The sequence below is a fragment of the Heteronotia binoei genome, chromosome 15, assembly GCF_032191835.1.
Source record: "Heteronotia binoei isolate CCM8104 ecotype False Entrance Well chromosome 15, APGP_CSIRO_Hbin_v1, whole genome shotgun sequence".
In the NCBI taxonomy this organism is placed as follows: domain Eukaryota; kingdom Metazoa; phylum Chordata; class Lepidosauria; order Squamata; family Gekkonidae; genus Heteronotia; species Heteronotia binoei.
This window is the reverse complement of record NC_083237.1, coordinates 51744785-51771872: the sequence shown is the minus strand read 5'-3', so window position 1 is coordinate 51771872 and position 27088 is coordinate 51744785. Positions and strand designations below refer to the sequence as shown.

At 44.8% G+C, this 27088-nt stretch overlaps 1 protein-coding gene across 2 annotated transcripts in view; it reads left to right on the top strand.

Moving 5' to 3' along the window:
* KPNB1 (karyopherin subunit beta 1) overlaps positions 1 to 23884 on the top strand; it is a 39539-nt gene extending 15655 nt beyond the window's left edge. The window contains exons 7-22 of one of the 2 annotated variants that reach the window (XM_060256749.1): positions 564 to 653; positions 750 to 860; positions 1476 to 1577; positions 2663 to 2887; positions 4786 to 4977; positions 5591 to 5721; positions 9354 to 9501; positions 10125 to 10196; positions 13269 to 13413; positions 16757 to 16839; positions 18506 to 18613; positions 19978 to 20121; positions 20243 to 20348; positions 21150 to 21294; positions 22085 to 22246; positions 23220 to 23884. In XM_060256749.1, coding sequence (XP_060112732.1) covers positions 564 to 653; positions 750 to 860; positions 1476 to 1577; positions 2663 to 2887; positions 4786 to 4977; positions 5591 to 5721; positions 9354 to 9501; positions 10125 to 10196; positions 13269 to 13413; positions 16757 to 16839; positions 18506 to 18613; positions 19978 to 20121; positions 20243 to 20348; positions 21150 to 21294; positions 22085 to 22246; position 23220 — 1965 coding nt within the window. In that variant the 3' untranslated portion in view covers positions 23221 to 23884. The remainder of the gene's footprint in view (positions 1 to 563; positions 654 to 749; positions 861 to 1475; positions 1578 to 2662; positions 2888 to 4785; positions 4978 to 5590; positions 5722 to 9353; positions 9502 to 10124; positions 10197 to 13268; positions 13414 to 16756; positions 16840 to 18505; positions 18614 to 19977; positions 20122 to 20242; positions 20349 to 21149; positions 21295 to 22084; positions 22247 to 23219) is intronic. The other variant, XM_060256750.1, reaches the window with a different exon arrangement.
* The last annotated feature ends 3204 nt before the right edge of the window (positions 23885 to 27088 follow it).

Genomic DNA, 27088 nt, shown 5'->3' with positions numbered 1-27088 from the left:
AGCTTAATCAAACTGGTTATCTGAGCTCCGGTTTAGCACAGTGTTCAAAATTATCCCACGTCTCAGTGCTAAAAAACAAACCACAAGCTTCAAGAAAGTGGAAACTTGATTTTAGCCACATGGGTATCTCACAAGAGGTGGTATTTTAGCGTGGTAGTGGACAAAGGTGGCTGCTGCTGCTTGACCCGTGATTCACAAACATGCTCGTTGAGCAAACCTAGCTTATGATATTACTATTTTTTCTCCTTAGATTAGCAAAGCTGTGAATTTTTCTTACGGATAATTAAGCTCTGTTCCTTTGAAGTGACACTGGCAGAAAAATGCCACAGCAAGATTATTTCTCTGGCACTTAATACTTCACAATCATTATCTTGTTTTTGGTCTCCCACTAGAAACTTTTTATTTATAGTTGAGGAACGCAGGGTTAACTGATAGAATTTGAATGCTAGTTTTCTCAGGCCAGTATTCCTGCACTGTAACTAGTGCCCCAGTAAAGCTGCTTTGTCTCCCAAAGCATCCATAAGGACAATGAGACCCATTTTTTTCCCTTTGCTTTTTTAAAGGTGCGAGTAGCTGCCTTACAGAACTTGGTGAAGATAATGTCCCTCTATTATCAGTACATGGAGACATATATGGGCCCTGCACTTTTCGCTGTGAGTATTCAAGTCTGGGAGCCTATAGCAAAAGACCCATAAGAGTTTCTTTGGCTAGAGCCCAAACAATGACCCTTTTGGATTTTTTCCCCAAAGATCACAATTGAAGCCATGAAAAGTGAAATAGATGAAGTGGCTCTGCAAGGAATTGAGTTCTGGTCAAACGTCTGTGATGAAGAAATGGACTTGGCTATCGAAGCATCAGAGGTGAGTTAGAAGCTTGCCCAGCAGCTTGTTCCTCCAGCTGAGACTGATTGGAGATGCTATTTCTGACTTCAGTAGAAAGGCTTTGGTCAATGATGAGACAACATGCACCACTCTGACTACGATGATGCATTGATCTCCTACGAATTCAGAGACTAAGCCTTGCCAGTAGGAAGTGCTTCCAGGACATGCGACTTCCTGAAACACTCTACATGCAGCATACTTTCCCGCTATGGCAGAGTCTGCCAGTAGCAAGTTTGCATTGTCGCATTAATAACAGCAATGCTGTGGTGTGAAGATACACATTTTGTAGTTTATGGAACTGAGTGAGTGTGTCCTGGCTTGTGAGGAGCTTGGGCTGAACTGGGATTTGTATCCAGTTCTTTCCCATCTGGGTGCACATGACTCAGTACATAAGATCACCAGTTACGTGGTTGATACACTCAGTATCTGCATGCATTCAGAACCAAAGCGACACATATGAAAATAACTTTTAATTATGGCTTTTCCCCCAGTGTCATCTTTGCAAAATGTGTGGTATTGAAGAGCCTGAAATAGGCATCCAGTACCTGTCTACTCAAACCAGTGCTTCTTGAGTCCATTTTTTTCCTCTCCTAGGCAGCAGAGCAAGGAAGGCCTCCAGAGCACACTAGCAAATTCTACGCTAAGGGCGCCCTACAGTATCTCATCCCAATTCTCACGCAGACCCTGACCAAGCAGGTAAGCAATGAGGTTTTGAAAAATCCCTTTCTCCAGAGTAGCGAGGTTCATGGCGTGAAGCATCTAGAACTATATTCATTTCTGAAAAGAAGACCGTATATAATAATGTCCCCCTTCTATTCTCTGGCTTCTCTGATGACTTCTGTGTAAGAGCTTTGAATGATCTGTGGCAGACTTTGGTCAATGATGAGAAACCATGCACCACGCTGATCAGTGATGCAGCATTTTAATTATCTGAGACTGAAGGTGTCCCCAGACATTTATTGCTCATTTGGTATTGAACTGTTGCATCTCATAACCAGTGTTCCCTCTAAGCTGAGTTAGTATGAGGTTAGCTCAGTTTTTTAGTCTCCAGCTCACACATTTTTGTCTTGGCTCAGGGAGAATGGGGCCAGAGCAAACTAATTTATGCAGTAGCTCACAATTTTAATGCCAGTAGTTCACAAAGTAGAATTTTTGCTCAGAAGAGTTCACCCAGTTGCATATATGACAGTGGGCCCTTCTGATTAGTCTTTGTTGTGTGTTTGCTGTGAGGTACTAAAATACATGTGCTTGGAGGGCTTGTGTGGGTGTTTCTGGTATATATTTCTGCAAAATCATCATCTCCTTCCACTAAATGAAATCTTTAGTTCCAGCATTAACTGCAGGGCTGTCCCACTCTGTCCCTCTCTTCTTCAGAGGAGCCATTCCTCCTGCCACTGGTTTTGCTTTTACTCGTGCATGCAACAGAAAAAAACTGGCACTTTTATGAGCATAAGGGTGTGCGCATCAAACTCCACTCTGCAATTCACTGTGGAATATACTGTGAGAAAGCACTTTGTGTTTTGTAAAGCATTCGCCACATGGTAGTGTTCAGAAACGTAAACAGTAACTTGAAATGGGAGGGGGTAGCCTTTTAGTTATAGAGATAACAATTTCTAGTGGGCAGGGACTTAATAACTTCCCATAGCTCACCCAGGTGTGTGGGTTGTCAGGACCTTATGAGGCTGAAGTGAAATGTCCATATCTTTAAAAAATAAAGTCTATGCAAGGGAGAATTTACTGGGGTGCTATCTCCTCTCTTCCTCTTCCCGTGGCCTTCTCAGGATGAAAATGACGATGATGACGACTGGAATCCCTGCAAAGCAGCCGGGGTCTGCCTCATGCTCCTAGCTAACTGTTGTGAAGATGATATCGTCCCCCACGTTCTGCCTTTCATCAAGGAACACATAAAGAACCCTGACTGGCGATACCGAGATGCTGCAGTCATGGCATTTGGGTGCATTTTGGAAGGGCCTGAGCCCAACCAACTCAAACCTCTTGTTATTCAGGTGAGCAATTCTAGGTCTGGAGCAGTGTTCCCTCTAAGCTGAGTTAGCGAGAGCTAGCTCACAGGTTTTTAGCCTCCAGCTCACACATTTTTGTCTTAGCTCAGGAAGGATGAACTCAGAGCACAATAATTTATGCAGTAACTCACAGCTTTAATGCCAGTAGCTTACGAAGTAGAATTTTTGCTCACAAGCCTCTGCAGCTTAGAGGGAACATTGGTCCGGAGTGGATACCTGTTTAACACACAAGGGAACTATGAGGAGGCCATGCCTCTGGAATTAGGATTCAGGATTCAGCTACTGACCAGAAGTCATTTTATTGCCTTCAAAGAAGAGATCCTTGAAGAACACGGGCTGAAATGCTACTAGTGGAGTGAAGGTGGAGAGTGGCACTTCCCTGCTTCCTGTTCCTGTGGCATTGCCTTGTAATTCTGGTTTTGGGGACAGGTGACCTTTAGGAACAGCATAAGTCCAAAGTGGGGAAGGGGTCTCTCTCCAGTGGCAGAATTTGCAAAAGTTGCCCTTCCCTCCTCTGCCAGTGGAACCCACCAGAGAACTTTGGGATCCCACCATATGTATATACATCTGTAGCACTCCTACCAACTTCTCGTAAAGCAGTTATCCTGCTTCAGTGCTGTCTGCATTTTGTTGGGGGCATTACGGAGGTCACGCCCACAAGTCATGCGTTGCCCAAACAATCTCAATGGGCCCCATTGCCTTTCTCATAAAGCAGGGGTGGCCAACGGTAGCTCTCCAGAAGTTTTTTGCCTACAGCTCCCATCAGCCCCAGCCATTGGCCATGCTGGCTGAGGCTGATGGGAGCTGTAGGCAAAAAACTTCTGGAGAGCTACCGTTGGCCACCCCTTTCATAAAGCATTAGATTATTTTTGCAATTTAACTTGCAAGTGCCCTTTCAAAGGAGAAAAGGAAGACCTTGATTACTCACAGATGCTTCCCTAATTAATACTCCTTCCCTGTTTATCTTGTGTTGATTCAGGAAGAAACCCGTTAATGAGACTGCATAGGATTAGTATAATGAGGTAGAACAGCTGCTGGAGGCATAACTATCATAGCATCCAGCTATTCTTGCCATTCAGATTGTCTCCAAACCACTTGTGAGGATATGAAGAGTACTGTACCTGGTTACACCAAATCCCTGTTCCAACATGTTCTTCCTACCTGCTCAGTAGCTAGAACATACACCCATCTTGTACTGCAGTGCAGTTCATTCTGGTAAAGAGTAGTGCAATTTTTAAAATTTTTGTTGGAATTCTTGGAGCAGGGTCAAGGCGGATCCAGGAGGAAGTACAGAAGAGGGCAGCTAAGGTGGTTAAGAGGCTGAAGTACCTTTCCCATGAGGAAAGGCTCAAGAGTCTGTTTTTTTAAAAATCTTTTCTCTAAATGAGTTTATAAAATCGACCATGGAGTGAAGAAAGTGGAGCTAGATACACCGTGTTCTTCCTCTTCCATAATACTAGAATTCAGGTGTCATCAAATTAAGATGCTGGGCAAGTGAATCAGGACGACCAAAAGGAAATAATGATTCACTCCATGTTGTAGTGTGAAGGCATGCCACTAGCAGAGAAAGCTTTAACAAATGGCTAGACAAATTCATGGAGGATAGACTCATCAGTTACTACTCTCCTTGATGACTAAGGAGTTTCTCCACATTTAGAGGTGGTAAACCTCTGGATTCCAATGCTGAAAAGCAACATGGGGTAGTCTTGGTATCTCCGCCCTATTGGGGCCCTGCAGAGCAACTGATTAGCCACTGTGTAAGACAGGATACTAGGACTGGACAGTGGGCTGGATTCATATGAATCTCTTGAGTTCCATGATTGAAAAGGATCCAGTTGCAGTGTATGGTTTGACTTCAGCTTAACTGCTCTCTTCTCTCCTAGGCAATGCCAACTCTAATAGAATTAATGAAGGACCCCAGCGTAGTGGTCAGGGACACGACTGCGTGGACTGTGGGTCGGATCTGCGAGCTGCTTCCTGAAGCAGCCATAAATGATATTTACCTCGCTCCACTGCTGCAGTGTCTAATTGAAGGCTTGAGTGCAGAGCCAAGAGTGGCATCAAATGTGTGCTGGGTAAGGTGGGATTGGGGGGCAGGGGGAATTGACTTGCGGAGTTCACTGGGGAAAGGGGGGCAAGTATTTGAAGCATCCGTGTATGATCTGTGAAAAGCTGTTGTTCCCAAAGGTGGTTGGTTGACTTTATTAGAGCCAGTTTGGCATAGAGGTTTAAGCGTGCGGACTCTTACCTGGGAGAACCGGGTTTGATTCCCCACTCCTTCGCTTGCAGCTGCTGGAATGGCCTTGAGTTAGCCATAGCTATCGCAGTTCTCCTTGAAAGGGCAGCTGCTGTGAGACCCCTCTCAGTCCCACCCACCTTACAGGGTGTCTGTTGTGGGGGGGAGAAGATACAGGAGATTGTAAGCCGCTCTGAGTCTCTGATTCAGAGAGAAGGGCGGATTATAAATCTGCAATCTTCAGTCTTCTTAACAGGTGAAACAGTGGGTAGTGATTGTGCTGATTCTTTTGCATAAGAGAGCTGCTTGTGTGAAGGAAGCGATTGGTGGTGTGGAAAAGATAACAGAAAATATGTTATTGGGCCCTTTGGACTAGAGGGGCTACTGGTTCAACCTTGAAAAGGATTATGGGTTCACGTTGCATCCCCCTAAACTGCGACTTGTGCTTTCAGGCTTTCACCAGTTTGGCAGAAGCAGCTTATGAGGCCGCTGATGTAGCCGATGATCAGGAAGAACCAGCAACATATTGTTTATCATCATCATTTGAACTAATAGTTCAAAAGCTCTTGGAGACCACAGACAGGTAACTGTAAGCCGTCCCTGCATTGCTACCTTGCTTCATCACACAAGCTTTCAAAGAGACTTTTACTATACCTGCTGCCAGACCATTTTGGGTTGCTAAAGGTATCTCAAGGACCACCTGTGCTTCTGTCAACCTGTCCAGAGTCTCCAGTCTTCCATCCAGGTCCTGTCTTGTATTCTCTCCCCTTCTGAAGTAAGACTGGCCACAAGGTTTATTTGTGTAGTTCGTTGATCTCCTTTCTCGCTGAGGCCACCAGATGACCTCCTTTCTCGCTGAGGCCACCAGATAGTTCCCTCTGTGGAATACCCTTTCCTGCAGCCATTCTTGTGCCTTCTAGAGATGTAAAATTTCTAGAAATTGTGAAGCCACAGAAAAAACACAAGTTTAGGGGGGAATGAAGTATTAATCATTACTTCCCCAAAACCTCTTTTTATGGATTTAACAACATAAAATGCATCAGTTATAAGTTAACCTATAGAATTGTTAATGTTGGACACATTTATGAAATTTGAAAGCATGGGTGTCTTTACTGGAGAGAGCTACAAACTGTTGCATCCTATGCTTCCACAGCACACGTGTATTTAATTTTTGCCAAGTGAAAAGTAAGAAAAAATAAAAATTGAAGTTAGAAAGCAATTCTGGAGTAAACAAAAAAGGGTATTTGGACAAACCATCTTGTACAGTCACAATTGAGACAACTTGCCAATGTATCTGGATATTTGGTTTATTTAAACAAATTCTATGCTGTCTCTGTAGGCACTTGCTCAAGGAGGCTTACAAAACATTAAAAATCAATTAATTACAATCCATCATAAAAGCTAACCACTGACAGCTTGAAATAATGCTTTGTATGCTAAAATAATAGTGCTTGAAAAACCAGCTCCTTAATTAAAAGCCCAGGGTATATGGAAATTGTTTTGGTCTGGCACCTAAAATAAAGCATTACAAGAGCTGGGCAAGCCTTAAGGGAATGGCATCCCATATGTGAGGTGCTCAGAAACAAACGGGCAGCCTGTGCAGATCCACTGTTGTGGTACTATCTGTGTATGTATTCTGCCTCTGAGAATAGCCTGGCTGCTGCATTTTGGATGAACTGAAATTTCTAACCATATTCAAAGCTTTGCTGTGAGTCCAGTATTAGGAAGTAACTCACATGAGGTCTCACAGTAAGTAATAAAGACATGGAGGAGCGCCCTGCCCTGTGGATTTAGGGTTCTGGCATAAATCTGTCCTTGGTTTGCAGTTGGATTACTGGCAACTTTTCATTTTTAATAAAGCATTTGTTAAAAATCCCTTAGGTTTCTTGTCCTACCATTTTCTTCATATCTTGGTAATCCTTACATCCCAGCATTTCTTTTCTTTTTTAAAGAGCTATCTTGAGTTCTGTGCTTAACCACATTTGGTTGAAAGTATAAGTTTGAATTAAGGCGGTCTTCTCATCTTCCTGTGGATCTTCTTGGAGAATCACACATCCCAGGTTCTTATTCATTCTAAATATGGGATAGACAAAAGGAAAGACTTTAAACTGTGGAATTCAGTACTGGTGGAGGTAGTGATGGCCACAGGCATAGATGGCTTTAGAAAGGAACTGGATATAGTTTGGTGTAGTGGTTATGTGTGGGGACTCTTATCTGGGAGAACCGCGTTTGGTTCCCCACTCCTGCACTTGTAGCTGCTGGAATGGCCTTGGGTCAGCCATAGCTCTTGCAGAGGTTGTTCTTGAAAGGGCAGCTGCTGTGGGAGCCCTCTCAGCCCCACCCACCTCACAGGGTGTCTATGGGGGGGGAGATAAAGGAGATTGTGAGCCGCTGAGGTTCGGAGTGGAGGGTGGGATATAAATCCAATATTACCTTCTATATCCATGGAGGGATAGATCCATCAATGGCTACTGGCTATGGTTAGTGAAGGAAATCTCCACATCTGAAGGCAATATGCCTCTGAAATCTAGTGCTAGGCTGTAATAACAGGGAAAGGCCATGACCTTTTGAAGCTGTTTGCTGGCCCTTCAGGGCAACAGGTTACCTGCTGTGTGAAACAGGATTCTGCACTAGGTAGAAAACTAGCATGATCCGGCAAGGATTTAAAACTACTGACTGTACATCACTTGAAACTCTCCAGTATGCTGCTAAACGGTGTTCACTGGCTATCCATTTCATACAGTGTTTTTATGCTCCAGTGGGACAGCTTGATGTTTCGCGGTTCTGATATTTACACTTTCAGTTGTTGTAGTGGAGTTCAATTGTATCAGTAAATAACTTTGCTCAAGCAGGTATGTCAGCCCCATTCTGGTCTGTGATCTGTTGGATTTACAAGTGCAACGCCTGTGAAACCTAACCATAGCTGCATTGTGAATGCTATGGAATAAACTATTCAGCTGCCTTTATTACGACTTCTAGCTCTCAAGATTATGAGAACTGCTGTTGTCCGTGGGCATCAGAATGTAGTGGATCGAGACTGAACTGGCTATATTTTCTACAGGTCATCTTGCCCTCTCTGTAGCCTTAATTATAGTTCTGGGCTGGGAAAAAAATCTGTCTGTATACCCTGCAATTCACTGTTGGTCCACATACTAACTCTGCTTATGTTTGGCTGATTATCATTTTTCTGTTGGAGATTCTTCATTGTGGTTTGTTCCCGGACACGTTTCAATTAACTGAGTTCAATTCCAGCCATAGTTAAATGCATGATTCCCTCAAAGTGCTCAGACGACTGGCTTGACTTGCCGCTACTTACTCAAGGAGTGCCCTCCTACGTACCTTCCAGAATTTTGTTTCAGATCCTTCCTTTCGTCCTTATAGAACAAAGGCTGACTTACAGAGGGGTCCCAGGAGGCCTGTCTTGCAGTCATCAGCCAAATCTGGACTTGCTTGGATTTAGTGTGGTTGTTGTATCATATGCCTTTTCAGTCATTCCCAACAATCCCATTGCTGAACGTGGTCAAATGTCAATCCTCTTCAGCAGCTGGAGAGCCAGTTTGGTGTAGTGGTTAAGTGTGCGGACTCTTATCTGGGAGAACCGGGTTTGATTCCTCACTCCTCCACTTGCACCTGCTGGAATGACCTTGGGTCAGCCATAGCTCTGGCAGAGGTTGTCCTTGAAAGGGCAGCTGCTGTGAGAGCCCTCTCCAGCCCCACCCACCTCACAGGGTGTCTGTTGTGGGGGAGGAAGGTAAGGGAGATTGTGAGCCGCTCTGAGACTCTTCGGAGTGGAGGGTGGGATATAAATCCAATATCTTCTTCTTCTTCTTCTAAAATTTCTGCAAGGCCAACCCCGAGTTGTATTGTCACCTTGCCTTCCTTTGTGAAGAGCTCAGTTTGTGTGTTGCTGCTGCTTTTCAAACACTGCTGGCTGTGCTCTTAAGACCCCTTGTGATGTGGTCATGGATGAGAAAAAGTTGTGTGTCAGCAAATTTAGGGATAGCTGCATAAAACAATTTTGCATGAGGTGCGTTATGGTCTAGGTGTCACTTCACCAATGAAATCTCTAATCCGACTCTTTTCAGTTGAACAGTCTTCCATTTGCCCCTCTTTCAGCAGGATTCTGAAATATGAAAAATACAGGTTAAATGGTGCTGGGGTGACCAGCGTTGTGTGTTCTAGGAAACTAATGTTTTTTTCTGTTTCTTGTTAAAGGCCTGATGGACACCAGAATAACCTGAGGAGTGCAGCCTATGAAGCTCTGATGGAGATTGTGAAGAACAGCGCCAAGGACTGCTATCCAGCTGTCCAGAAAACAACTTTAGTTATCATGGAACGGCTACAGCAAGTCCTTCAAATGGAGGTTGGCTGGAGAGCAAAAGCTTGTCTTGTTTGGAAATAGGGCCCCAACAAATGAGTGGAGACCGGGCAACTTTGTGCCTTTGTGACAATGCATGTTTTCTGTAGTGCTCAGACAACTGTCTGAGGGTTTCTAAACTCTGGTGTTGGGTCAAAGAATCTTTAAAAGATGTTCCTGAAGGCAGCAGATCTATTATCTGACTATATATCTGGACTCTTAGGTACACCCATGTAACTGTATTAAAACAAACATTGGGTTGGATCCAGAATTTTCTGTTTGAAAAGCAAAGCTTTTCTGCAGTGCAGGCCAGCCTTACACTGGTGGAAGGAGCCTTGCTCAAGCAGAAGAGGCGGGCTTCACTAACGACAGGCTCCTCTTGATGAGGAAGGCTCCACGCCTGTTGGAATGGAAACTTTGGGACACCTCTCCAGTTTACCAGAACTACTTTTGTGAGCCTGGTTTGATATTTAGCTGTTTTTCAGCCCGCCTTGTAGCTTGCATAAACTTGTATTCACTCCAGTCACATATGCTACTTTAAATGTTGGATTTGAGGCCACAGTTCATTCTGAGGGTACAGCTGTAGCGGGCTTCTTTTGTGGGCTAAAAGGATGTCTTCTCTTCCCCAGTCCCATATCCAGAGTACATCTGACAGAATCCAGTTCAACGACCTTCAGTCTCTGCTGTGCGCCACTTTGCAGGTAAAAACCTTGCCCTTCTCTTTGAGAAAGCATTCCACAACAGGATTCGTGAGGGGGGAAATGTTCAAGAGGAAACCATTTGAATTGTGTCTTACATTGAGAGAATCATTTTTAACATGTGAGCCATGTTTCCCCGGTATAGTGCCTGTGGTCATTTTGTTTTCTCCTACCACTTTACCTGGCGCCGACCAAGCTTTCCAAGAAGCTAGCAGGGACATTCTAAGGCAGGGCTTGTCATTGGCATTCTAAGGCAGGGCTTGTCATTGGCAGCCCTCATGCAATGGCAGCTGTGGCCACTAGAGGACGTGGAGGACTGATTAGTACAAGACTTATTTCCCCTTCCTTCTCCCTTCCTTCCCCTCCCTGGCAGGTATGTGGCTTTGCTCCCGTTAGCCATTTTGGGGTGGTGTTCATTGCACCTTCTGAAAAATGGGCTTGAAATGTTTGGGGACCCTTGATGTGTAAAATATATATATATTAAATATATATGTATATACAAAGGCCTCTTCAGTTTGAATGTCCTTCCCCCCCCCCCCCCCTTCTAAGATTGCCAAAAAAGCCTTGAATTAGAAAATTTCCGCATGGAATTTAGACCATCTAATGTAATGATTAAGTTAGAGTGGTGACCTAGCTGTAGAGGAGTTAGGGTGGTGACATAGCTATAGACAAAGCTCCTTTTTCTCAGTTCTTCCCCTCCCCAATATAGTTCCTGTCTATAATGAGATGGGGCTGGCATTAGAAGATTAAGAAAATGTTTCAAGTACATTGAGTGATTAAGGAATGCTAGACACTTATTCCTAGTTAACTAGCTGCTAGCTAATCAAAACATGCCCTCCTTCGGGAGTTATGGAGATTATACATTGGTAGGAATAAATGTGTATTTTTAATGAAGTCTTCAGGATGCCATCAGACTTGTTAGTTTTGCTGTAGCAGATAAGCAGCCCTCTAGAGGAGTTGGTGAGAACATCTGGTGACTCTTAATAGAAGGGCCTATAAATCTTAGTGACTCTGAGTGGAAGGACCGATAAATCCTAAGACACCAAAAAGTCAGTTTCTACTGTCTTCGCTAATTGGAGTGTGCAGTCCAGAACAAAATCCAATCCAGGCATGCTGTGTTAACTTTTGCAAGGCTAACTGACGCAAGCGATGTTACCTCAGATCTTTGAATCTGGACTGACTGCCTAGACGAGATCTGCCCCTCCCCGCCCCAGGTGGTGTTTCTGTGAAATTCTTTGCTCTTTCAGTTTTGCCACACAGTCTCTACATTTTCTTTTGGGGCAGGGCTTAGCAAAAGCTGACCTGTGCCTGAGAGTATCCCCTCCAGTTTAACTCATAGTCTGTGTTTGCACCCCACAGTGTTGTCTCTGGCTGTGTACAGCTTTTTTCCAATCACATCACTGCCTGGGGAAACTGCTGGCTGAATGGGGCTGCTGCCTGCCCTGTTCCAGCTATTTGGAGTTAGCCGCAAGTGTGTGTGTGTGTGTGGAGGGGGAATTCTTTTAACCTATCCAATTCATTGCTCTTCTTGCCACCTCTGAACTGAAGTATATCCTCTCTGTTTACATACACTGTCAGGTGGGAAGGCCTGCTGTGCCAGAGGGGGAGAGCAGCCAAAGGCCAGCTCTCTTGTACGTTCTTATCTCCTTCCATTTCCAAGGATGGGTACCCAGTCTGCTTTGCAGAGCATAGAGTTAACACACTATTAAAAACCAAACCTCAGAGTCAAGAACTAGATCAGTTCTCTCCTCTTCTAAAAGCAGTCCTTGGGGACCCAATTATGCATAAAACTTCCTGTTCCTCTATGTACTGTGAGGTGGGGGGGGGACTGCTTTTACAAAAGCTATGTGGATAAGGAAAAGCAAATTGTAATCCCCCAGACTTCTCTCTGCACTGTACGCAGATGTTTGAGGATTATTTTAATGCTGCCTGAAAGTTGAGGAGGGATGACCTTGAGGACGGAGTGAGAGATAGGATCCCCTGAAAATTTCATCCCAGTTGGTTAGGCAACAAACTTGCCAGTAGGAGTAGTTCCTACTGAAACCATCTTTAAATGTCACCTGAATGCAGCTGCGATTCCAAGCATGCTGTAGCATTACAGAATTTGGACAATTTTTGAATAACAAAATAAGCCAAACCTAAATAAAATAGTTGTGTGGATCTTTAGTACATACACTCCCACAGGTGAATATCTCTAATCCATACGATAGCGGAGCTACATCCTGCTTTCTGTTTTGAAGTTTTCTTTCTAGCCTTGTCTAAAACCTGGGTGGTGGTTGTTGGCAGTGTCAAAAGCTGGGGTAAGATGCAAATGCGCTTGTGCAGCAATTTTTTGAGCAACTGTGTACGACTCAGTGCACAACCCATGCATGCGTCCCTCATGTGACATGGGAAGCAGTTCTTTCCTCTGCAAATGTGTTGGCAGGTGTAGGTACCAGGGCTTTTTTGTAGAAAAAGCCCAGCAGGGAACTCATTTGCATTTTAGGCCACACCCCTGACGTCACCATTGTTTCACAGGGCTTTCTGTAGAAAAAACCAGCAGGAACTTATTTGCATTTTAGGCCACACCCCTGACACCACCATTGTTTCGCGGGGCTTTTTGTAGAAGCCCAGCAGGAACTCATTTGCATTTTGGGCCACACCTCCTGACACCAAGCAATTTTTCTCTGGAAAAAATGCCCTGGTAGGTGCTGAAGCCTAAGAGAGAAACCCTTCTAAGTGGACCAGTTTAAAGTTGCTTTTAGGGCACATTCTTTCCATTCTTCCCGGTGAAAGGGGCTGTATTTTAGAATCCAAAATAGCCAATCAAAACAAAACCTAAGTGAACTTCCCAACGTCAGGGCTGGGTGAATAAAATCTCATTGTGTGAAAGCTGTGGGCTGCAAAATGCTAGATTTCCCACCCCCCTCAAAAACACACACACACTTGTTCTGCAGAAGTTGGGAGCTGCCGAATTCATGACAATTCATGACCATTTGTGTTGCTGTGTAAGAACAGTGTGACGACAGGAGGGAGAAAAGTAGTCCGAGAGGAAAGTCTCTGCCTAACTTCTCCTTTCCTTCTGCCAAACTTCAGAATGTCCTGCGTAAGGTGCAGCACCAAGATGCTTTGCAGATCTCCGATGTGGTGATGGCTTCTCTCCTGAGGATGTTCCAAAGCACAGCAGGATCCGGGGGTGTCCAGGAGGATGCCCTCATGGCTGTCAGCACACTAGTAGAAGGTCAGCAACTTATGCAGGTGGAGGGTCTTGAAGGGGAAACATGCAAACTGAGGGTTGTGTGGATATATTTTGCCTTATCTCCAGGATGTTCTTGGCCTTCTCCAGTTGCCACAGTGTGGGCCTTGATGAAGTGAGAAAGCATGACACAGGGATGGTTCTAGCCATGATATAGCTGAATGCAGACATTGCAGCAGCATTCCAGTAGGGCTTGGTTGGCCAAGAATAGCCTTTTACTTGAAGATGGCAACTCTGTCCTTAAGATCAGGCTACTTGCTTGAGAAGAGCATCCCTTGCTGGTGAAAGCAGAGGATGTATGTGAGGCATAGGTATGGGGAAGTCTGTTGGGGCTAACAGAGTAATGCTGAATGGAAGTTTTGACTTCTCACTGCCACTTGGCTTTCTCACCTCTACAGCATGTAAAACCTTGCTTAGAATTTTGAGATTGATGGCTAATCTTCCCATCCTTATAGCTCTTTCTTTCTTTCTTTCTTTCTTTCTTTCTTTCTTTCTTTCTTTCTTTCTTTCTTTCTTTCTTTCTTTCTTTCTTTCTTTCTTTCTTTCTTTCTTTCTTTCTTTCTTTCTTTCTTTCTTTCTTTCTTTCTTTCTTTCTTTCTTTCTTTCTTTCTTTCTTTCTTTCTTTCTTTCTTTCTTTCTTTCTTTCTTTCTTTCTTTCTTTCTTTCTTTCTTTCTTTCTTTCTTTCTTTCTTTCTTTCTCCCTCTCTCTCTCCTCCCCCCCTTTTTTCCCTTCCCTCCCTCTCTATACTGGCAGTTGGAATTTTATGGCCTTCTGTTCTAGCTGTGTTTGATTTCTCTTGCCTTTAGTGTGGGTAACAATTAGTACAGAATAAGTATGACACAGTGAATTGGAGCCTATCTGCTTTCCCACTGCCAAAAGAGAAGAAAGGCAAATCTTCCTGATCACAGCAGTTCATGTCCCTTGTGGCATTTGATCTAATGGGTTTCATTATCCTTGGATCAGGGGTGAAATGGGGTCTCTCCTCCTTTCTGCACCAGCAAAATCACTGCTGAGATGAGCCCAGCTATTTTGTAACATAAGAATAATCTGTAAACTTGTAAATGAGCAAAATAAATACTCTTGCTTGCTCCATATTGTGACCCTTCTCTGAAAACTTGCACAGATGGAATGTCTCCATCAGACAGGTCTGAGGATCAATCCCTGTTAAGAATCTAAGGTGACACATGTTAGAGAAGGCCTTTCATTGCCTGAGGCCATGGGGAGCACTGAGCTAAATGGTCTGTATTGATAAGACGTAGCTTCACTTACTCATAATCTATTTCTGATTAGATAGCGTAACGTGAGGACAGGATAGTTTCGATCTACTGGCAGCAATGGGAACAAGAGTGGACCTAGTTCTGAATTTGGCCTCTGTTAACCTAAGGACAGAAAGGGAAGAGTGGAGAGCAAGTTTAAACGTATAATGCCCCCCATTCCCCCCAAAAGGTGATTCTCCTTGCTGAAGACAAGCTGCAGTTCTTTGCTCATATGGTCCTTTTAAGCAAAATGCCTAGGATCAGGTTGTCAAGTTTGAATCTTTGTAAGACCAGTCTCAAGCTGGTTGAAGGAAAAATAACAGCTCTGCACATATTATGTTCGGCTAACTTGACTGTAATGAGGCTTTCCTTTGACGTGGGCAACCCCAACACATATGGCAAACAGCTGTATGTCAGACCTTTTTGCCCAGCACGCAGGGCCGGTCCTACTCCTAAGGGACTGAGGTAGAACACTGTCAGTACCCCTGGGGCTCAGCTTACTCTGGATTGTTTGATCAAGGGAAAGCCTCTTTGCAGGTAGATACTGTGAGTTTCTGACACTTCAGGCAAAAAGCTTGCCCACTTCTGTATTAGGCTGTAGATGGCACTTTTATCACATTTGAATCCTCTTTACTCCCCCCCCCCCATCTCTTTGAGTCTTCTAGACAGAAAACCGGTATGTTAAGGAAGGAAGGGGCTGGCCTAACTTTCTGCCTGACATTTTACTTTTTCTGTATGCCAGGAGTTTTTTCCTGGAGGAGCAGGGAAAAACTGGCCAACTCCCACCTGCAGCTTGAATTGGACTGTTTCAGAAAATGCATGTATCTGTCGGTTCTTCTGCAGGTGTGAGTTAAACAGAAGCTTGTTAGATTCTCTGGCAAAAGCCTAGAAGCTGCACAGCGGCAAAGATGGAATTGGTTCAGAGGAGGTCAGCTAGTTTTTACACATTCAGTGGCTTCCCATTGGATTTGGAATGCGTTCTGGATCACATTGAGGTCTTCTGCCTACCTACCTACCCACCCTCTCACCCACCTCTTTCCTGAAGCTTCTAATAACCACATTGCAGCAAAAAATAAAAGTATGATTCATCCAGAAGTTTGAGCTGCAGCACTCCACAGTCCTTGCGGCGTGTGTATGCTGTCACACCACAGTTGGAAGCTTTTTTATTTAGAATATTGTTGCTATGCCTAGTGACACAGATTGTTCACATGTCTTTCAAAGCAGGCTGTTGAAGGATATGAATAGGAAATGGCCTGGGAAATACTTAAATTTGGAACCTACTCATTAGGTCTGAGCGCAGTACACTGCCCAACTGGCTAGAAGGCCGGCAGTGCCCTGGGGATTTGTGCAGACGATCTGTCTCCCATACCTCCTCTTCTGTTTCAGAGCTATCTGTGGCTAGCAAAATTGCCAGTTCAGGTGTTAATGCTAACTATGATTACTTTGAAGCCAAATGGGGGTAGGAGGAGGACTGAGTCTCTTAGCTGCTACTGAATCTGGTCTCTTTAACTGTGATTAGGAAATTGGGCGATTGTTTAACCTCAGCAGGCCTCAGGGAAGTCCTGGGAAGTTCTTGTTTCCTCAGCCTCAGTTCCTGATCTGTAAAGCTGGAGTGATAACATGATGATTTGTCATCTTAAGAAATCAAATTGTAACAGGCTCTGCAAAATAAGTAACTGGATCTAATACTTGCCCTACCTGAGGGGGCCAGCTTTAATTATTTCTTTGTCATATTTTAATAACGTTGGGGAAAAAAATGCAAGCGTGTGGGAAACGTGCATGATTTAATTGGCCAGAGCACCACAGTTGTTCTACTTCTGTACAGATAGGAGGCCTGGCTGCCCTTAAGCAGGTGGTTGAATGATGTTCCTGGGCTTTCTGTCATTGCTCTGTAAAAATCCAGCAGCATCGTAATTGGTGCACACCTACTGAGCGTTTTGGTTCTTTGTAGTAACATGTAGACTGGGTTCCCTAGTTTTAGATCTAGAAACCCTCTAGACTGTTAACCGTGCCGTTGTACCATTCTAGACGTTTGATCCTCATTTGTCTGTTCCCCCTTTATTCCGGCTAGTGCTGGGTGGAGAGTTTCTCAAGTATATGGATGCCTTCAAACCTTTCCTAAGTATTGGGCTGAAAAACTATGCTGAATACCAGGTAAGATCCTCTCGTTACTGTTTTCACTGTGTGATTTGGATTGCCTAGGCTGAACTAGGGAGGTTGGGGGGATCAGCAGTGGGTGAATCAGTGCGTTGTGGCAAGAGCTGGGAAAGTCTTCTGTGTTGTGCATGCAGAATTCCTTGACTGATAAAGCTGCAGAATTCTTGGTAGGATATGGAAGGACAGGGCTCTATTCTTGGTTCTGCTAACAACAAAAACCAACCCCCCCCCCCAAGTCTTGATGGCTGTGGCAGAAACCAGTAATATTGCACACAGAGGAAAACTGCTGGGTAAGACGAGGAATTGCTCAATCTTAACTTCTGCTGAAAAACCATAAATCTGATAATGCAGATCTGCCACTGGAGCTCTTGGTAGACTGCAGGCACCTGGCTCAGATGCATTCCTGAAGGCTCCCTTAGTTTCTGTGTGATCAAAAACAAATGCTGAGCTGTCCACCTATTACAAGCACAGAGGTGGCCCAAGCTGATATGGCAGGATGGGCAGAGTACAGCACAAGAGGGTGTAGGGACATTGTGTCTGTAAGGCCGCATTCAGCCAATAAGAACGCAGGACAACCTTCCTTGCGTCAGGCTCATTTATGTGCCTAGCTCCTCTGCTTTTCTCTGCTTGCCTGGAGTTCATTTTCACCTCAGGATCCAGGATTTATTCATATATGAATTCCATTTTTAGACCACCCTCCCCCAATACTTGGCTCAGGGCGGTGTTCAACATTGAAATACAATTTAAAATAATTTTTTTTTAATGTAGAACAGTGCAATGGAACAAAACTAATTACTCTTAGCCGGGGGTGGGGGGGGGAGTGGATGGAAAAGGAGACCAGACTAAGACCATTGGTTAAAAACTTTGTTTGAAAGCCTTACAGGCTTTGCAGAGCTGAACTAGGGCCTGCAGGGCACAGATGTTGTTTGGGATCTCCTGCAGATGTTTCCCTCAGGCTGTGCATCGTGCTCTTCAGGGGACATACTTTAAAAGGATTTAATCCCTGTTCAGGATTTTCATTAATGGAAACAAATTTGCATTTTTACCCCCATGCCTATGTTTGTACCTCACGAGTCACCCTCACTTAACCTGCTGCTGGTCGTGCTGTGCTCTAGAAGGTACAGTGAAAGAGAGGGACCCAGCACAAGCACATATGCTTATTTAAGCAGCGTTGGATTGGACATCTTAGAAATGTGGAGTCGGGCAGGCTTTTGAGTTTCTGAAAGGGGGGAAGCGTAGCAATTTGGCAGCCCCCTGCTGTAGAGCATTCTTTAGTATAAAAGCGATCTTGCCGCGATGCTCCTTCCCACTTAAGCAGTTTTCAGATACGTGGTGTGACAGTTGCGTAAATGGGCATTGCCCCTACGGAATAAATTCCCGTTAGATGAACAGGGTATCAGTTCTGAAAGGCTTCTTCCCAGCTGGCAAAATCACTTTGTGTCTCTTCTTCCCTGTTGCCTGCAACGCTCCATCAACCGGTTAAAAAAAGCCTGTGAGTCTTCCAAGCACGTCACAATGGAGCGCTGCCTGTCTCACCGGCTTTATTTAGTGTTCTAATAGGGGCACAGATGTGGTGATCGGTGCTGGTGGAATGTGTGTGAGGGGGTGAAAAGTGACTCATTGTTCAGGTGGGTGTGATAAGCTACTGCATTTCTCTTCTTAGGTCTGTCTGTCTGCCGTGGGCCTAGTCGGTGACTTATGCCGAGCCCTGCAATCCAACATCCTGCCTTTCTGTGATGAAGCTATGCAGCTGCTCTTAGAAAACTTGGGGGTGAGTGAACTTTAGTTGTTTGAAGAATCTGGAGAAAGATGGCTGTGGGGGTGGGAAGGAAGGGAGTCTAGAAAAGTCCCTTTTGTAAAATTTTAAGAAATGATTCCTGAGGTTGTTGAAAGCAAACTGACAAAGGTAAACAGCTAGTGCTTATAAACATTGTGGCTGAGTCTTTGGGAAGGAGGAGGCAGGCAAGCGATGCAAACAAAATTTATGAGGTGTTTATCAAGACATGAAACCTTTATTTTGCTTGAGCTCCATTTGATTGGTTTTCTGCACATACGGTTTTACTTACAAACACATCTGTATGTTGTATGTGGGCACGTTAAATGAAATCCATACAGTGTTATAAAGGGTCACTGTCAGTCCAACTTTGCAGATAAATGTAGCCTATTACAAGCCCACAAAATGCTTTGCTTCTTTCCTTTTTGGCTCCAGTTGACCTGACCTATCTGTCTAGCTTGGGTGAAAGGCATACAGGGAAATCAATTCCAGCATGGTGTATTAGTGAATGCTGTTGTACTTAGACTGCCAAGAACAGATTGAATTCTCTGCTCAGAGTGTCTCTCTCTCTCTGGGTCACCTTGGCTCAGTCACCAGATCATAGCCTTTAATGAAATTATTGAAATAAAATAGAATTACCCCTGAGCTTCTTGGCTGCTAGCAACGGGAGCGTTATAGTACTTAAAGGATAGTATTTGTATTACTGACGTGGAATTAATAGCTAGTTGGTTACAGCAGCAAGGCACTCCTTCCATTTGCATCTGGAAATTGGCTAATTATTATAATAGATCAAGTTGGGTAACTATTAGTCTGCCTGTAACAGTAACTCATGAAAGCTCATACCTACCACAAATTTTGTTACTCTTTTAAGGTGCTACTGGACTCTTGGTTTTTTTTTCTACTGTTCATAATGGCCTGGAATGAAAAACCCAGCCATGTGTATATATATGTGTGTGTGTATTTAAAAATCTGACACTTTTTTGTATTATCTCACTTTGGGTAATAAAACTTGTTAAATGGGGGAAAAATAAGAGTAAAAATGCAATTATTTCTGAGCAGCTCATGGGGTTGGGAGCAGTGTTCCCTCTAAGCTGAGTTAGCGTGAGCTAGCTCACAGATTTTTAGCCTCCAGCTCACACATTTTTGTCTTAGCTCAGGGAAAATGACCCCAGAGCACACTGATTTTATGCAGTAGCTCACAACTTTAATACCAGTAGCTCACAAAGTAGAATTTTTGCTCACAAGACTGCAGCTTAGAGGGAACATTGGTTGGGAGATTAAAATACAGATATCTTAAATCAAGCTTACTGTGTTGACGGTTAAGAACGTGTCGTGGGTAAAATGGTGGCTGGTCTTTGCAGAATGAAAATGTGCACCGGTCGGTGAAACCCCAGATTCTCTCTGTGTTTGGTGACATTGCTCTTGCAATTGGGGGAGAATTCAAGAAATACTTAGAAGTTGTGTTGAATACTCTACAGCAAGCTTCTCAAGCCCAGGTGGATAAGGTAAGGCCAGGTGTTGCATAGATTCCCTTCTTCCCCTCCCGCTAAGGTAGGGTGGTGAACAGTGTCTGCAAGGCAGCCCCAGTTAAACCATTTCATCGTGCCTGATTCTTTTTTCCCTTAGTCTGACTACGACATGGTGGACTACCTGAACGAATTGCGAGAGGGCTGCTTGGAAGCGTACACCGGCATCATCCAGGGACTGAAAGGAGATCAAGAGAACGTGCATCGTGAGTATTTCTGAGGGCTTTGAAGCAGGACCTTTAGCCAGTCTAGGGATGGGTGAATGTCACAGGTAAATGCCTCCGTGTTTTAGACTGCCAGCCAGCTCACTTCATGCTACATAATGCGTGACAGGAAACCCCTTTGGCCTCTGTACTCGCTTGCTTCACCTCAGAGCAGTTGCTGGGGCTCACAGATGTGCAGCAGAATATAAGCAACCATAATGTCTCTATTAAATATTGCACTGGAAATCTTTTGGTGGGAGGAGGAATATCCGCATGACCTATATTCAGGTCCTTGCCCCAGAGTCCTCCTGTGGCCCTTTTGGCTAGCCTTTCCCCACCTGGATATTAAAGGGCCCCCATCCATGGCCCATGATGCAGTTGACAGTGAAGCCCTTGGAAATTTTCAGAAACTGATGTGTGAAGACAGTGAGCTGGCTTGGGGTGGGGTGAGGCAGCAGTGTCACTCTGCGTGTCCTGGGACAGCTGCCAGTCCTTTACGTACGTGGCACTGGCTGTGTTTTTCTTTGGTTGTGGTTGCACTGCATTCACCTTCAGGCAGTGTTCCAGTGCGTTGCACCTATGCGGTCACTGCTTTGGATCCTCATATGTGGTGGTGTGTTTGTGGTGCAGAACACAGCGATGCAGAACATGAGTCTGGCACAGGGCTGTGAAGCAAGGAGGGCTCAAGAAAAGTAGTGGGGTGGAGCTGATCTCAGGCAGAATGTGGCAGGATTTTTTTTAGGCCCACTGCTGCTTTTTTAAAATTATTTAATATTGGCATCTGGAAAGTGGCTTTGCTGCCAGCCAATCCAACTAATGGTGTTTTCTTTTCAGCGGATGTGATGTTGGTGCAGCCCAGAGTAGAATTCATCTTATCTTTCATTGACCATATTGCTGGAGATGAGGATCATACTGACGGGGTCGTAGCCTGCGCGGCTGGCCTGATCGGGTAAGTGCCTAGCTCGCTTACAGAAATGTTAACTCGCACTTTTCTTTCCCAGGAGAGACCTAGTTTGTGTAAAGAGGTTTTTTTTTAATTTATAAATTTAAATTTATAATTTGCACTGCAAACTGTTTTTCACTGAACGTTGAGCAACCATGAAGACTTGTTACTGAGACCGTGTCTAGCAACCTGCCATTTGACCCACAGGCCCTACTTTTGGGGGGGGGAGTAGTGGTAATGTAATGTCTCACTAATATCCCACACAAAGACAAAGTAAGTGATTGTTGGAAACGGCAGCAAGCCCCCCAGCTGTCGAGCACTAGTGTCAAGATCTCTATGGAAATGGCAATCAGCGGCGTCACCTATAGCCTCTCAACCGCTTGCCGAGCCGAGCTTTGCCCTTTTTAAAGGCTGTTTGTGATGTCCAGAGGGGTGCTTCCGCTGGGCGTTCCTTCTGTATCTTTAGGGCATCAGCAGAAAAGAGGCTGACTCTGTGCCGAGCCACCTTTGAAGAACCCAGGCAAGGGAATAATTCATACACATAGAGGTTCAAAGCTGACATCTCGAGTTGAGGCAGGATCAAAGTGAAACAGCAACAGGGGTTGGCTCGCCTTCACGAGGAGGAACAGAAGGCGTATTCAGGGTAGAACGCTGCGTTGTGAAGTGTTTGCGGGGCAGAGGCCCCCGCAAAGAGGTGCTGCCTTGGACAGTCCTTGAATCTGGGAGTTTTGAGTTGCCCCTGAAACCGAATACTTACTTTAAAGCCCCTCTGTTGTTGTTGTTGCTTTCTTCACAGGGATTTGTGCACAGCATTTGGGAAAGATGTCCTCAAGTTGGTAGAAACTAAACCCATGATACACGAACTGCTCACTGAAGGGAGGAGGTCAAAGACGAACAAAACAAAAACCCTTGCAACCTGGGCCACTAAAGAGCTGAGAAAACTGAAGAATCAAGCTTGGTAAGGAGGCGGCCATTTCCCTTCCTCCAGTTCCTTCTAAGGAACTTGTGACAAAACCAGCCAGGACACCCATGGCAGGCTTTGAGCTTTAGGTCCCAAGCAAAGATCTTCATGTTGGCCATAAGAACACCTAGTCTTGAAGCTGCTGCTTCCCTGTGGTCTACCTATCCCAAATCTGAAATAATGGCTTCCTTTCTCCCTTCCACTCCTGTTTAAATATTCCCTGTAAACTCAAAGCAAAGAATGGCAGTTTCAGCATCCTGCAGAATAAGTGATGTGTAAACAAAGCAGATGTTCTGATTTGAAAAATTCTCATTTGGATTTAATCCTCTCTGGGGGCATGCAGCCTAGTTCATAACCACATTGTCGGTGGTGTTCTGTGGGAAGTCGTGTAGTGTGGCACAGCATGTGAGTCCAGAGTCCCTAATTCAAACCTTGGTGTTTTCTGAGCTTGATGTCCCTCAAAATGTGCATTCTGGGGAAGCCTGGAGGCCTCTTGGAGCTCACCAGCATAGCTTTCCTGAGAGAAACTTGTCTTGCCCCTGACTACTCTGTTGCAGTGCAGGAAGTAGTGAGTATGTCCCAGGGTTTCTCACGCAAGTGTGGCAGATCCCAGCAGGCCTGAACAAACTGTGCACCCCAGGAGATTCTTCAGAATCCTCTGCAACATGCCATTAATATCCAGGGGCAGATGGGGACATTAGACAGCTCTGGAGCAACTGAGCTGAGTGACTCTTTCAAGGCTGACAGCATCTGCTTGGCTTACTCATGGCTGTTGAAGGCCTTTCATGGAAGGGGTCCTTGCCTGGAGCATTCCTGTTAAGTTAAACCCCTGTTGAGACTGGAGGGCTCTTTAGTGTGACCTCAATACAGGAGTTCTTGTGCGCTCACCTTCCAAGTGATCTTTGCGTGTGGTGTGTTTTGCCTTTGTTTGCGCCTGCTCCTTCTCACGTAATCTCCTCCTCCCTTCCAGATCTGTTACCATTGGGATGACACCTGAGACCCCCACTGGAAATCTCCAATCTATTGAGAAAAAAAAAACCCAACCCGGAAGTGAGGAATGTGCACGGATGCTGAGTGTTTGGGAATGAGAGGATGAGTGAGTGAGAGGCTTAAAAACACACCACGGTGAGAATCCAGCCACGGCAAACAGCAGCAGCAACAGTGCTGTCAATGGAGCTAATCACTGACTTGCGTAGCAGCAAAACCTTGTCATCGCTTGCCTCTAGGAAGTGGGAAACGATTGCTTTTCCATACTTCAATGCAGTCTCTTCCGACAGAGACAAAGACTACCTTCTGTGTCTTTTTTGACCAGTGAAGAAGGAGACGAAATTAGCCTTGGAGAGAGGGAAGCTAGCATCAGGTTCAATTTGAGTGCTAATATCTTTTTTTAAGGTCTGGCTTTCGTTGCTGGAGAGAAAGGAAGGGGAGGCGGGGTATTCCCCCCCAGCCCGCCTCATGTCAACTTGTGGGGAGGGGATTTTTTTGGCCGCACAACGCTGTCAGTGCACGCGAGGAACGGGAAGGGTGAAGGATTTTCTTTCCAGAGTGAGTGTGTGTGAATGAGGCGGTATCTACATTCTCAACTTTAAAGTCATTGCAGTTAAATCTTTCCCAAAAAGAGAGAGAAATACTGAGGAGGAGGGGAAAAAAGAGGTTAGCGGTTGCATTTCATAAACTAACAAGTTCAGTCTACTTGAAGCAGCAGAAAAAAATAAATAAAGAGTTTAGGGGGGTGGGTGGGGTGGGACAGAAGTTGCTCCGTCTGGGGCTTCTTCAGGGAATCGCTGGAGGGATGTTCAGAGCTCCCGTCGTGACACTTTTCACGATCTTGTTTCATTAAAAAGCGCCTTTCCTTCCTTAATTTTGTTCAACTGTGAATGTAGAAACCTGGGGGTGGGGTAGGGAAGGGCGAGGGTGTCAAGAAACTCTCACGGGTTAGTAGAGAGATTAGGATCCATTTGCTCCAAATGGGATGTGAGGCTTTAAAACAAAATGCAACTATTCTCCAAATTGGCAATGGGGTGGGGGGGGGGGGAAATAAAGAAAAACCCAAAGGGGAAAAAAGCCTGTCTCTTGGCGTGAACAAAATAGCCCGAACCACACACACACACACACACACACACAACTGTGCCAAAGAGTTAAAAAGGAATTTAAAAAAAAAGCAAAACACTTCAGGAAATATTTTGGATTGCAAAAAATAAGGTTGAAATTCAAATGTTCAAACAAAGCAAAAAAAAAAAAAGATAAATACAATTTGGAAACAGCCTGGCCTATTTGTGCTCTTTATTTGATTCTGATACGGTATTATTCTTGCTGCACTTCAAAAAGGAGAAGAAAATTATATAGAGATATATATACTGACTTGAGCTTAACACAGGACGGCACTTGTAAAGGTTATATTTTTCCACTGCAGTTGAAGATTAATAAAATGGTGTCAAACATTCCCCCAGTACTACTTTTTTTTTTTTTTTACACTATTGGTCTTTCCGGTAAACAGGGAATCCATTTTTTCTTTTTTTTACAAAAAAAAAAAATAAAACCAGTTGGATGGGCAGCTGTCTGCTAACGTCTATAGTGTGCCTGTTGAACCCCGCATAGCTGCATTATTTTTTTCGAAATTTCTACCTGTCACTGGGGAGAGGCAGTAAGTCAGGATTCCTAAGAGGGATGAAGGAGTGAGATGCGTTTGCTTTCAACTATGCAGCTATTGATTTTTTAGGGGCTTAAAAAAAAAAGATGCTTTTCAAGTTTGCCTTGTCTGGTAGGGATCCTAATAATCTTACAGGAAGCATTTTCTTAAAAATCCTCATCTCCTTCCTCCCCATGCCCTCTTCCTTTTCCCAGGCTGATCCTGGGCTACTTTTGAGTTGCCCATCCTCGCCGGAGAGCAAGCATGCTAGATTTCTTGTACAGGGTATCTGACGCGTGCCTTTCAGTGCCAGATTCAGGATTGCAGCCCCAAAGTGCCGACTTCTCGAACCAGAAAAGAACCAGGTGGGCTAAAATGGGAAGCTCCAGCATGAGTCTGAAAGATTGGCTTTTCACAAAACCTGGGTCCACCTTTTCTTAATGCCTTTTTTTTTTGTTCCCTTTTGGGGTTGGGGGGTTTTCTTTGAGAGAGACACCCACAAAACGAAAGCCATTCCTGAATTGGGGGGAAAGAGGGGTGTGTGAAGGGGGAGATAATCTGATCATTCCTCAGTGCTACTGAACTCTGTCCACTGTTCAGCTGTAGGCTGCAGGCAAATAAAGTACACTGAGTTAGTAGTGGAAACCAAAATCTGTGTGTATTTTTTTTTTGTCCTCTTGCCACTCGCCGCTTAAGTTCTAACATGGCAATAGCAGATCCTATCTTTTGCCCCAGTCTGTCTCCTGTGGCAGAAGCCCCCCTCTGCACATGCTCAAAGGACAAGCTGTTGTCTTCTGAGCTTTACAGTTTAAAGAGGCTTCAGTAATGGCTCTCCTTGTTACCATTGTTTATGCATCTATAACTTGCACCTGGAGGCCGCTGTGTGTTTCAGATCTCAAGGCACAACCGCTGCCGGCCCCGAATACTTAAATCTGCTTTTGGAGAGGAGCAATAAAACATTAAGTGACTTCCCCGTGACAGGCCTCTTAATGGAATACATCCTTTGTCCTTTTTTGTGCACGCATTGGGCTGCCTTGTCCCAAATGTGCTTGCTTCAGCATAGCTTTCTGTGAGCTTGCAAATTTTTCACAAGCTTTGCTATCCGGAGGTGCTGTGCCACTCGGCGAGTGGATGGAACAGTTCTATGCAGCTGGGAAATGGTTTAAAAGCACTTGGTGCCGTTTGCGATCCAGATCGATGCTTGTGCTTCAAAATGCTCTCCTTTCTCTGATGAGAGTGCCCACCGGCAGCTGCTGGGTGTTTTGTTTTCTTTATAGTTCTAATAAATAGGTTGTCTTAGAGCAAGCCTTGTACAACCTGCAGCCCTCGGGCTGAGCACTTCCTGTCGGGACAAGTGCACACCCAGAATAACTTCGTTGGTCTTAAAGGTGCCATTGGACTTAAACGTCGCTGCTTCGGACCAACACCGGCTACCCACCTGAATCTCTCTCATAAGTATGTTATTGGAAAAACTATTGTGGAACGTATTTTGTAAACAGATCCTCCCCCGCAATCTCAAAGGTGCGTTTATTCCTGATGATGAGGATCTTTAATATACTCCCAAACTCGATCCATGCTATGTTTCCATTTGCTCTGAACTGGATAGCCCAACCTTGGCATATCTTGGAAACTAAGCGGGGTCAGTCCTGGTGGATAGATGGGAAACCATCAAGGCAGCCCAGAGTTGCAATGCAGAGACAGCAGTGGCAAACTGCCTGTGAATGTCCTTTGCCATGAAAACCCTACAGGGTCACTATAAATCAGCTGTGACCTGATAATTTCCACTACCACTGCATTTCCGTTTAGGGTGTGAACTGGGAATGAAGACATCCAGCCTCTCCACCAGTGCTCTCTCTGAACTGTGGAGTCTTGTGAACAAAAATTCTGCTTCATGGGCTACTAGAATTAAAGTTGTGAGCTACTGCATAAGTTACTTTGCTCTGGGGCCATTTTCCCTGAACTAAGACAAATGTGTGAGCCAAAGGCTAAAAAACTGAGCTAGCTCACTCAAACTTAGAGCAGGGGTGTCAAACATGCCGCCCAGGGGACGAATCAAGCCCTCAAAGGGCTCCTATCAGGCCGCCAAGCAATTGGCTTTCATCTGCTTCCTTTTTCCTCTCTTGTTTCCTTCTGCATCACAGCTTGCTTTGCCAGGCTTGCTCAATCACACAGCTACAGAGCAAAGCCTGTATTTTCCCTATTTGCTGATG